Here is a 12,662-nt window from a genome sequence, read left to right as displayed (position 1 = left end):
AAGCCCTTTGGATGAACATTGTTGTGCAAGGTTGATACGCAAAGTCTAACCTGCATAGCTTGTGGGGTAACCTTTTGCTCCCCTAGTGAGATCAGGGAATTGTAGTACAGAAATCCCTCTGGGAAAGCTTTTTTCTTAGAGGTTCTAAGCATCTGTGGAAATTCTTGGAGACTTGTACTAGCAGCAAGCCAGGGCCTCAGCTTTCACTAAGGCATAGTACATCAAGAGTGAGCGCAGTCTGACAGGCTTTTTCCCTTTCCAACAGAGTCAGTCTCGGGGTCTATTTTGCAGTATGTTCATTCTCTGGTAGCATCTAAAGACATGTCCAGGCTTAAAGCGCTGGTATTTTCTCTGTGCTAACTTGGATGGAACACTGTTCCTGTTCTAAAGGGCCTATAGTTTTAAAAACAAACAAACAAACAAAAAAAACCAAAAAAACCAAGCAGGCAGGCAGGTAGGTATGGACACTGGGAGGTCAGTTGGTCTGTTATGTTTGAGGGTAGATGGTTTGCCTTTGGGGGCTTGTGGGTGTTGGACGGAAATGGAAGGTTGGAGAGGATTAAAGGAGGAAAAACTGGGGATGTGAACCTGAGGTTGGAGATGCAGGAGAACAGTACAAGGTGCAGCAGTGGGAGCAAATATCCAGTATGCAGAGGTTGCATAGCTCTTCCCTCTCCTGAGAAAACTCACCTCTTGCTGAAGCACACAGAGCCCAAGCTGTGGGCAGAGGCTTGCCTTGAGGACAATGCCGTGTTGCCCCTCCAGTAGGTGTCTGATGCGTAAGCAGTGCATGCAGAGGTAAGCAGTGCATGCAGAGGTGCGTGTCACAGAAAGGACGCAGCCAAGGCTGATAAAGTAAGCAAATGAATGGGGTAGGATGGGAAGCAGGCTGTTACGTTGGATTGTCTTGCATCATCATTTCCTGATTGTTTTTACTGTTGCCAAAATTAGTGTGGATGAACCTAGGTCTAGGAACTTGTTACCCTCCTCGGTGCCAGCAAAAAGCTTGAGTAGGAAATGGTGCAGGTTACAGCTAGTTTGTTTGGGGTGTCTTTTCCCAAGTAGTTTTAATTGGAAGCGTGTCCTTTAGCCTGTTTACTATGTACAGCATAAATGCTGGTGTGAGTGGCATAGGAGTGGAGGGAGGGCTGTATTTGTCAGTGGTAGGACTGGTTTATGCCAGATCAAAGTGATTGGGAAATTACAATCTGAATTGCAGTGCCAGGATGTGCTACTTGCTGGCATTGACTTCATAGTCTCTCTTCTGTGGGTGGATTTTTATATTAAATATTGAGGTATGCCTGAAGGTCATGACGGACTGAGGTCTGGTTTTGTGGAAGCTGTACAGAAACAGGTAATAGGCATCTTTGCCCAAGGAGCTTGTGATTCCAAAGGCAGGGTTGAAGCAAATGGATTGTGTTGTACTGTTAGCTGGTGTTTTACTTAATGGTCTTAGTCTGACTGAAGAAAATAAAATATCTGTTTATCTAATGTGAAGAATTTCATTGCAGGAAACTTCGAAAGCAAGCGTCAAAGGAAGCCCACTAAAAAGCTCTTGGAATCCAATGACTTGGACACTGCCTTTATGCCAAAGAAGGAGGAGTGGACTCCCCCAAAGAAGGTACATTCCTTCCAGCTCTTTTGAAAACCAGGTGGAAAACGAGCCTGGACAGCAGACCCTGCAGAATGAGATGCAGTGCAATGGGCTGTGGTTTTTTTGTTGGCTGTAGCCCAGGAGCAAAGGTCCACCCTTCCCAAAGGTGCTGATTGCTGTGTTATGAAGAAATCTGTTGAATATAGATGTGCTCCCCACCCCTCCCCACTTGTAATGGGGGTTGGGTAGTTAACGGCTATAAAATCTCCTCTCTTCATTGATTTATTTATATGGAAAAGGAGTCATCTGGATGCTGGCTTGGAAGGTGTGAGCAGAAATGTTCTGCGCAGAGGCTTTCTGTCACTGTTATGTTGCATTGTAGCTTGAGCTTGAACCTTGAGCAAAGGCTTTGTCCTTTGCCATCAGATTTCCTCTGCACGGTGTTTCCTTTGTTACCTTTCCAAGTGAGCTGGTGGATGGTATGCAAGTGCAGAGCTTGTAGCAGGATGGAGGCTTGAGTTGTATCACATGTAGTATACAGTGCTTGGTGCAGATTTTTAAGGAAAATGCTGCTCTTCTCCGCTAAATACTTAATATTCAGTGACATGGTTTGGAAAAAAGCATCTTGTAAAGAATTATTTCAGGTGGTGTACCTGCAGAAGACTTGTTGCCACTGTATCTAACGTTGATTAATAACAGTTTTCTTGCTTTCCTTTTTATCTCTCTGTGTGGCCCAGTCTTAATACAGTTATCATGTTTGTAGTAATGCAGAGGCCAGGGTATTTCAATCTTAAGCTCCATAAAAGTGTAAAGCCAGAAGAGAGTCTGTTCCCAGCGCTTACAAGTGTTAGCAGTCTTTTTGGGAGAGCTGAGGAAACAGCGGATGATGCTAGTGAGCACAAGACACAGGAGACTTGGCATTCCTCCCTACCCAGAGACTGACTTTTCCATGTGGGATCTATCACACACGCAAAATAAATGTTTTTTTGTAAAGTGTGTAATCACTGATGAATTCATGACCTGAACTTGTAAGTTACATGTTGCAGTCATTCGTAAAGGCTTTGAGTGGCTGAGGAGCATGCATCTCTCAGTTGCATCTGGTGACTTGACTGCTGTGTATTTGTAGGGCACTGGCCCTTCAGAGAGCGACAGCTCTGAGCTCTACTCACCAGCCCACTTCTCGGACCTGGGAGAAGGTAAGTGAAGGAAGGGCTCCAGGGGTAGATGACTGGTAAAATTTGGGTCAGTGCCTGTGGCTTTGTGTATGTGTAAGGGCTTAACGTGTTCTGGGCTCTCAGAGGGTGCTTGCCTCAGCTGAAGCAGTGGCAGAAGAAATAGGTACTGAAATTGTTTACCCAAAGTACTGTAGTATCTTTGATTTCCCTATGGAAAGTGGAGATGGTGGGCTCATACTTCCATGAGAAGCTGTTCGCTTCTCATTCGTAGTTAGAGTGCTTGAAGGAAACTCGTCAGCACAGGTCCTGTACCAATACGCTGTCTTTTGCCTGATGACATGCTGTGACCAGGCTGAACGGTGGCTGCCCTCTCCCATGGACAGTTGTGCAGTTGCATTTTAGTCCCTTCCCATCTGCCTTTCTATCATGTTGGTATCTATATGAGGAATTTTTTGTTGCAGTGCAGTGGGAGGAGGTAGTTATTGGCATTTGATTAGCAATGTAAGCTTTGTGTTGGTGGCATTTCTTCTTTTCTGCTGGGGGGCTGTTTCAGGAAAGTCAGTGGTATTGTTCATCAGCCTAGCAAAAGCAGCTTAAACCGGTATGAATCAGTCCTCTGATGGTTGCAGGACAGAGGGCAGACTGCCTGGAGGCCCGTATTGCCCCAGCCCTTATGCCCTCAAACACAGTAGGACCCAGCCTGAAGCTCTCAGGAAGGGTGTGGGACATGCTGGTGGCACCTGTAGCAAGGGAATTATTTCTGCATTTTTCTTGATGGTCTTTCTGTTGTATCCCAGCTTCTGAAAAGCTCTTGGAGAAGCAGCGGAAGCGGAAGAGACAGCGCCATCCCTCTGCTGCAATGCATTCCAAGAAGGAGAGAAATGAGGAGGGGCTGGGGGAGACCCCACACTCTGAGGTACTGTTGGGTCTTTCTACATGCTGTCATCCCTATAACCTGTCAGCTCCTTCCCAGGGCACTGTGTGGAGCCTAGGCCAGGTCATCTTTGGCTGACTGATGTGTCAGTGGGGTCTTTGTCCTGCTGATGTAGTTGCATGATCTGAGCTTGAAGCTGAAGATACCACCTTGATTTAGTAGCTATTTTGTGATGACTGCTTAACTCGGGCTTAATTTTCAAGCCATTACGCAGCTAATTCTCCAGGGGGGAGGCTGTTCTGATCTGCCAGGTTTTGCCTGGCATCTTGCTTTGCACCTCAGAAGGCCTAACTGCTGTAAAAGGTCTTCCCTGGTAGTGGTGGAAATCTTGCCCTTTTATGCATCAGTGTGAAGCACAAGCATTAGACTGTGGACTTCAACCCCTCCTTCCACTTGCCCCTGCACACCAGGGTGAGCTAAGAACCACGTTGGAGGGCATGGGGGGGGGGGCTGTCTGAGACTGCTCACAGGAGCTTCTGATTATGTTCTGCCATCCAGCAGAAAGGGGTAGTTGGGGCAACTCCCTTCGACTTCATCCCAGCAGAGCCGGCGTACAAATATCTCTGACAAGCACATTTTGCCTTTTAGGAATGAGCCAGGTATCACCAAGTGTAGGGGAAGCAAGACTTTTCCTGGGAGAGGCGGGACACCTCTGGGCCTCTCACCATCGCCTCTCACTTCCAGTGGCTCAGGTTCAGCAGCAGGCTGTTCTGTCAGGATAGTCAGTATGTATTTCAGGAGCCAATTGTAGACTTTTATTGTTGTATTTGTTGTTGTTATACAGCTTCCAGCAGAGCACAGACCTCACACCACTTGCCTGAGCAGTGCCAGCCACCCTGCTGCTACTGCTTTTTGAAAATGGTGTTTCTGATGGGGGTGATAAAATGGGGTAATAACCCTGGGCCATGCAAGCCTTCCTGTACTGGTGTTAGTACTCTTTCTGAAGTGTGCTCATCTGGAATCATGTTTCAAAGAAGCCTGTAAAAATATCTTTGCCAATGCTGGGGGGTAGTTAACACTGTCTGTTGTTAGGCACCCACTAAGAGACTGGCTCAGCTCTGAGCCAGAAAATTCTCTCTGAATGTTTTCTAGGGAAAAAAAAAAGAGGGGGGCAGTTCAGAGCAGCAAAATGACTAGGCCATGGCTCTGAATCCTGCACCCATTTGCTGCAGAGCAAGCCAAGGGAGTCTTAACTGCCTCCAGCCTTAGACATCTGTCTTGAGTACCTGAAGTTAGGTATGGTAAACCATGCCAAAAAAAAAAAAAAAGCCAATGCTTGGCACCTTTTTCCAGCATCAATTTCTCTGTGATTGTGGCTCTTGAGCCACTGTGGTGAGTGTGTTCACCCCTTGGCTTAGGTGAGTGCGTGGGTACTGGTGAGTATTGGGGCGCTGTGGAGATGCGATTGTGCTTTCACATGGAGTTTGGACCATGCTGGTCCCTAAGTGACTTTCCACATACCAGGCAAGGAACCCCACTTTGTGCTGAATGGTGCTAGAAGAAATAGATGGTCTGATGATACACCACAGTGAAGCCTTGGATCCAGCTGCTTTCAGAACAAAAGAGGGCAGGGGAAAGCTTGTCTGCCTGGGCTGAACTAAGCAGCTTTCTCTGTCCTTGCCTGTCCTTGGAGCCAGGAGTGGAAGTTCACAACATCAGGGCAGCAAGAAGCTGAGAGAAGGGGATGGAAAATGCTGTTGAAATGGTTGTCAAGGTTGTGAACCAAGGTCAGGCTGTGCCAAACAACAGGCCAGGCTTTTGAGACTGTGCCAGATACAGCAGCAGATATAGTTCTGGAAGAAGACCCAAGATGAGAGACCTGCCCTCTGTAGGAGGTATGTAGTTTTGCAGTGCTCATGCTGGGTAAGGGAAGGAGGGGGAATAGTGTGACAGATTCTTTTGAGTGATGGCCTTGAATGGCAATCCCCTTCTCCCTGTTCACGAAGCACAAGTATCTGGCCTTGCTCATCCTACCTAGCTCTGATGTTCCCTTACCCATGCAGTTCTGGGGACACTGATTAAAATAAGGCTAAGATCCTGGTGTGTGAAATGTGCAGATTGGCCAGCTGTTTGGCCAGCAGAACTAAATACGATGGGTTTAGGCTAGAAGAGCAGGGCTAGAGCATGCTGTGCCACAGTGGACAGCGTGGGCCCAGTTGTTAAGGTAGCATTACTACTAGCAAATGCTTTCAGATCTGAAGAGGGAGTTGCTGGTTAATGTTATATGACTCCTAGATGTATTTTAGGCTCCCATTCCAATAACATGTGAAACATGGCCATCAAGGTTCAAAACCAAGTCCTAGCAGCCATGGTAGAAAGTGGCCAGAAGGATGGAAGGACCTAAACCAGTTCTAAAGCCCTCATACCTCTTTCTGTAGCAAGTATGTGTGTGTGTCCCCTTCTAAAATACTCTCCGGAAACCTTAGCTACAGCAAGAAACTAGTACCACTGACCAGAGGATGGGTGGTGCTTGTTCACCAGCACCCTGCCCCTCCTGACAGGGACCTCAGTGACCATGAGAGGGGCTGAGCTCACTTTGTGTCTGTAACACTGGGGCTTCAGCATAAGCAGAGGCTATAGCTGACATTGTTTGCCCATACCAGTAGCTGATTAACCCTGCTCTTGTTCTTCGTTACAGTGACCCCTGCAACTCTGAGGTCACTGCTGAGCTGAGCAGAAGAGGGAGCACCTATGTAGGAATAGGAGGACCTGAGCTGTACCTGGTCCTTGGAGCACCGGTTGCTGGTGCTGCTCCTGGAGCATTCTAGAAACCAAAGCAAGTGTTTGGGCCAGAGGGCTACCTTGCAGCAGACTACAAAATTCCTAGCAGAAATACATCTGGAGGAGCAGAAGTATCATAGCACTTAGCTTGAGAAGATGCTGTTGCATGTAGAGTCAAAGGGTCACTGTTGTGTTCTTAGATGGTCTTTTTACCAATGCCATAGAGACCTTTCCCTTCCCTTCTGTCTGCCAGGGCTGTGTGGTAGGATGGCAGCACCTTATGTGCTCCTTATCAGTATTCCCACAGGCTGCATCACTGCCAGCCTTCCAGCAAGAGTGTGATGGAGGGTAGGCTGTACAGGCTGTACACCATATGGTATGTTGGACAGGCAGTAGTTTGTAGCTGGGAGTTTGCTCTTTTTTTTGTGCTCAATAAAGGCAATTTACACAATTCATCTTTGTATTGTGTGCTTCAATATACTGTACATTGTTGCTCCACAGAACTCACATGGCTTTGAAATGGCCCCAAATAAAAGTATACTGTTACATTCAGGGAATTAAAAAACAAAACAAAACACCAAACAACAAAAAAACCCACAGGCAAAGGAAGCATCCTTATCTGACCAGAATACCAGCTCTGGATTCTTCTAATTTTAAACTTTATGTCCTTGTTTTGCCCAGACTAATAATGTGTGCAGAGGGCATTCAGTTCAGCTTACAAGCTTTAGCAGCACCACAGCTCAGATTGATACTCTCCCATACAGAAAGTGGTGCAAGCTCCCTCGTGATTGTTAGCTGGACACCTAGCACCAAGCACGTTTGAAGGTATGAGAGTGATGGCTGCTGCTCCTGCCAGCAGTTTGAACTCTTCACAGGGCCTTTCAGGTGTACAGTTTGTGTCTGGGCATACACTGGCTATGCCTTGGTGACCCAAGGAGGAACTGGCAGCTACGCACTGAGATCACTCAGCTAACTGCAGTGAGCTGGGCTCTTAAAAAATGGGAGTGTCCTTAAAATGTTCTTGCTCAAAGCACTTAGCTAAAGGCATCATTTCGGTGCTGCAGTAGTGGCCCTTAAGGTGTACCCACTCTGGGGTGGCAGCTGGGGCTGATGAGACAGCTGAAGTGTCGCCTAGACTGTACCTGAAAGGCCTAGAAGCTGGCAGGATGGCGTTTCCTAGCTCTTGGTTGCCTGTCCTGACAAAAGTGAAGGCAGTGCTGCTGTGTGCAGTTCCAGGACAGCAGCATCTTGTGGTAGAAAGACGTGTCTTTAGGATACCTGCTGCTTTCCTGCCCTCTGACAGTGTCTGGGCAGGTCCCATGGACACACTGAAGGTATCCTTCCACCCGGGAAGCCTTATGGTAGGATCCCTGACTTGGCCCACAAGGGTGCGGTTGCACCTTTATTGTTTGAAACCAATTTTCTCAGCAGGATGCTCTTTCACCAGTTGATGTTAGAGTCAGTGCTGTGATACTCGTACAGGACAGATGCTCATGAAAGACTCGCTACCCCAGGCAGGTTGGTGGTGTAAATGCCCTGCTGCACCGTTCACTTTGCTGTTGTCCAGCTAGTTCATACCAACACAGGCTGTGAGTACTGCGTGCCTGTATTTTACATGGGTTAGGACAAGCTGGGACAAGTGTGGGGAAAAGTCTGGCTCATTTGCTGGATGACAACTACAGTAAAGATTGTTTGAAGTTTTTAATTTGCATTTCCAATGCAAGTAGACATCAGCATGCATCAGGATGTTTTGCACTCTTCCAGCCTGATTAGTTTCTATGCAAGGCATTACCTTCCTCAGCTATGACTCTTCCTCAGAGAGGGGTTGTGAACAGGAAAATAATCGTGTTGGTTGTGTATTTTTTAATGATCTAGTAAACTAAGAGCTCTTCCCTTTCTTGTAAGCCTCTTGGTGGAACTGTATGGGGGATGTTCTCTCCAGGGTGGGTAACACACAGACCAACTGCCAAACCTGTTACGTGCTTAATGGCTGAATTTGTAGTTGTCCAAGTCAGGACAGGAACTACTGACAGCTCTGATTCTGGATTTTTTTTTTTTTTTTAAAGGGGGAGACATCGGTTCATGGGACTGCTGCAAGCCCCAAAGAGGGTAATGAAGAGGGGTCAGAGAATGACCATGGAGTGCCTTCGTCCAAAAAGATGCAGGGGGAGCGTGGAGGAGGAGCAGCTCTCAAGGAGAATGTGTGTCAGGTAGTGTCCTTGAAGAGATCTCTTTGAAACTTTATTACTATGAAGACTTTTTAATGTAAGTTCTGGCACACGCTAGTGCCACAGCTAAGTCCACGTACCCTCAAGGGGTGCTTGTTGTAGAATTAACCAGCTTTTTGTGCTCTGAACTGAACCTTTCCTCTGTGATTGCCTCTCTTCCTGCTAAAGTCCACAGATGTTAGGGAGGTGTGACCAACGTAATATTCACTTTAGCTGGTATATGGTAGCAGGGACTGGATAGCAAATGGCAATGGAGATGCACAAACCACCTGAATTTACTGATATGAGGAAAACTTAGCATTTTTCCCCAGGGGTCTCTGCTGGCAGTTCTGGCCAGGACGTGGGTTGCTGCTGTCTGGGATGAGGTGGGGAAGGAGGTTGCTCAGAGCTGATGTTGCGCTTCTTTCCCCACAGATCTGCGAGAAGCCAGGGGAATTGTTGCTGTGTGAGGCGCAGTGCTGTGGTGCTTTCCATCTGCAGTGCCTTGGGCTCTCCGAGATGCCAAAGGGCAAATTCATCTGCAATGAGTGTTCCACTGGTACGGCAGCTTTTGTGAGCACGGAAGGCCAGGGTGCTTGCTGTGTGCTTAGCTGGTGCTTCCTTTGCTGGAGTGATATGCCTGTAGTAGGGCCACTAACTAGCTCTCAGTCCTCTGATTATTGGTTTGATGTTTGATAATGACTTTCTAATTAACTGGTCTTACTGTTGATTCAGGCAGGTGGGGTGTGAAGAACTAGATGTCCAGGATCTGGTGGGAGAGAGAGGGGAAATTCTTATCAGGGACTAGTGAGGGGGAGCTGGTGGGGAGAAGTCTGGAGTGGGCTGGAAAGAGGAGAATGTCTAAGCAAGGCTTGTCAATTTTTCTTTTTCTCCTTATTTTTCCCTGGCCTGAAATCACAGCTATAATGATACTTTTTTTTGTTCTGGAGTTTTATTGCAGCTGCAGGCTTTCTCTGCAGAGACCTGTGCTTTGGGATACAAGGTACAGCAGGTTGGGAAGTTGTGCTCTGCTAATACACAGCATGGTGGAAGTGTCAGGTCTTCATTTAGCCCTTCTGTGTGGCTGGTGTTATGTCTGTTGCTCTTTCTCCAGGGGTCCATACCTGCTTTGTGTGCAAGAGCTGCGGGGAAGATGTAAAACGGTGCTTGCTGCCCCTCTGTGGGAAGTACTACCATGAAGCATGCATACAAAAGTATCCGCCCACAGTCATGCAGAACAAGGGCTTCCGATGCTCCCTGCACATATGTATGACTTGTCATGCTGCTAACCCAGCGAACATCTCTGCATCTAAAGGTACTGAAATCTTCTAGGTGATGTAGTTAGAAGCTTTTTCTTTGTTTCATGTCCACTGTGCGGTTACCTGGTCCACTAGTTCTTTATGTTGATTTTCTGTCCTTGCTGTAGTGTTTGCTGAGGAATAGCTTCTCTTGGGGGAGTGGAAGGGGTGGTGTCAGTATGTGAGATTGCTGCTCATCAGCACTCCTGATGGTCAGACATGGCAACTAAAATGTTCTCCTCTGTCCAGACGCTTGGATGCCTGCACGTCCAGCAATGCCACATCCCTCTCTGGGTTTTTGAATAAGTCTCTGGAGCTGTACGGACACTCATGTTTCTCCTATGTACTTTTCACCGTGACAGTGCTGCAGATGGTGCCTGCTTAGCAGCACTGGCTATCAAGGGAACAGCATAGAGAACAGTGTAGTAAAAGCTATGATATTGTTCTAGTTCTCCTTTTTTTTTATAATGCAAATTCTCATCTTGTAGTAGTGACGCCCTTGGGCTAAGCTTCTCAAGCAAATATTTGAGCTGTTTGCAGCAATACCTTGACCTTTATCTCACATGATTAAACTTAAAACTTTTATGTGTATTTGCTTCTAAAGCTGCCTTTCTTTAAATCCTTGGTATCTTAAAATGAGCGACAGTAAGACCAGCTCTATTTTTATCCTCAGGGTCTGTGTTAAAGTTGTGTCCGTCCTGCGCCACCCCCCCACCCCCGTCACTACCATCAGTATTTGGTGTGGAGGACAACAGTAAGGCCTAAAGCCCACAGCTGACCACTTCCCCACTGAATATTTGTGTTGTGTTCCTTTGGCTGCTGCTTCTGAGTAGTCAGATTTACCCCTTTCCTCTCACCTCTTCTCCCTGTTTATAGTCTCCTGTGAGGAACTGAAAACAGACTCTCAAAAACCTTGATAAATTAGGCCTGTAGGCAATTCTGAATTCTCCATTCTGGAATTTCAAGGTAAAATCTGATAAAGTGGAGAGGCAAGTGCTGATGTTTTCAGAAGCTACATGGATTGGTTTCATTATGTACAGCTAAGCACTTGGAACACCCCCTCTGTAATTACTGTCTGAGCTGATTTGCTAATTATTTGTGTATGATAGGAAGCAGTCCCAGCCTGTGAACTCCTGGAACTGTGTCTGCACAGCATGCAGGAGGTTTTTCCCTTCAAAATAATAAAATTTTATATAAGTTGTACACAAATATATATTAAAGGTAATTACAATTTTATATGTATTTTGTTTTTTTTTTTAATATTTTGAGCTTAGTTATCAATAGAGGCTAGTTTTAGCAGGAAACAAAAAAATCGTCCTCCTTCACTGTGTTCCCAACATGTTCTGGTGCTAGGTCGCTTGATGCGCTGTGTGCGGTGTCCGGTTGCATACCACTCCAACGACTTTTGCCTCGCTGCTGGGTCCGTGGTCCTTGCCTCCAACAGCATAATCTGCCCCAATCACTTCACTGCACGGAGGGGCTGCCGCAACCATGAACACGTCAACGTCAGCTGGTGCTTTGTCTGCTCGGAAGGTGAGATGGTCTGCACTGGGTCCCCTGTCACCAAAGAATGCCCTGACAAGAAGTCATGAGAGCAGGCAGAAGCTTTGCCCATCCAGACTGTGCCAGTGAGGACTGCAGAGAACAGATTGCCTTCCTATCCATCCCCATTTAAGTCCAACTTCAGGCTAGGTCTTTTTCTGTATCCTTAGAAAGGTTATTTTTCCAGCATGAATAGGGCACACAGCCTTTTGAAAAGCACTTGCAGAAGAGCATCATGCCCTTTTCTCAACTGTGTATGTCTGGAAGTGTGGAGTCCAGGGCTTCTGCACAGTGACTCTGATAAATTCCTCCTCCTTTTCTTTGCAGGGGGCAGCCTTTTATGCTGTGAGTCGTGCCCAGCTGCGTTTCACCGTGAGTGTCTAAACATTGAGATGCCAGAGGGAAGCTGGTATTGTAATGATTGCAAGGCAGGCAAAAAGCCACACTACAAGGAAGTAGTCTGGGTGAAAGTTGGGCGCTACAGGTAGGTGAAGGTAGAACAGACTTGTCCCCATCCCTTCTTCATGCAGTGCTTGTGGTGATTGAGGTGAGAAGCTGCTCCTCTCTGCAGGGTACAGTGCAGCAGACTCTGGCTTTTTTGCATGCCTGTAGTGGCTGGTTAAATGTGTGCTTTCCTCCTTCAGTAGCCTCTTGTTTCCCCATCAGCCTTGCTGGTAGCCCTCACACACTTTTTGCCCTATGTCTCCATGCAGTAGCATACTTCTGAGGTGGTTGGAAGTGGGGAAGCCAGAGGTTTCATTTGCCCTTCCCTGTGTTGCAGGTGGTGGCCAGCTGAGATTTGCCATCCTAGAACAATTCCTGTCAACATCCAGAAAATGAAACATGACATTGGTGAGTTCCCTGTGCTGTTCTTTGGCTCCAAGGATTACCTGTGGACCCACCAGGCCCGTGTGTTCCCTTACATGGAAGGTGATGTCAGCAGCAAAGACAAGATGGGGAAGGGCGTGGATGGCATATACAAGAAAGGTAACTTGTCTTCATCCAGAGAGGTACATGTTCATTTTTTCTTCATTCCCATTTGGAGAAGTGGCATTATTATAACAGAGAAAAATACTTTTTTAGTGCTATAATGAAAAGAAACTTGCAGAATGAGCTGCTGCTTATCTATCATCCAGCGCACCCATAATGTTCATTGGTCTGGACTTGCAGAGAAGGAGAAGGGTGTGCAGA

General features: G+C 46.9%; 1 protein-coding gene across 1 annotated transcript in view; it reads left to right on the top strand.

The window, feature by feature from the left end:
- Positions 1-12,662, top strand: part of NSD1 (nuclear receptor binding SET domain protein 1) — a gene marked incomplete at its 5' end in the record, with an annotated part of 60,617 nt that overhangs the window by 30,509 nt on the left and 17,446 nt on the right. The window contains 9 exon segments of the mRNA XM_082006229.1: positions 1,512-1,621; positions 2,721-2,790; positions 3,567-3,685; positions 8,491-8,634; positions 9,067-9,190; positions 9,746-9,946; positions 11,283-11,462; positions 11,799-11,955; positions 12,253-12,458. Coding sequence (XP_081862355.1) covers positions 1,512-1,621; positions 2,721-2,790; positions 3,567-3,685; positions 8,491-8,634; positions 9,067-9,190; positions 9,746-9,946; positions 11,283-11,462; positions 11,799-11,955; positions 12,253-12,458 — 1,311 coding nt within the window.

Source organism: Phaethon aethereus, assembly GCF_964289735.1.
Source record: "Phaethon aethereus genome assembly, chromosome: 14".
Taxonomy (NCBI): Eukaryota; Metazoa; Chordata; class Aves; order Phaethontiformes; family Phaethontidae; genus Phaethon; species Phaethon aethereus.
Note: the sequence above shows the minus strand (reverse complement) of the source record. Positions and strands in the feature narration are given on the sequence as shown.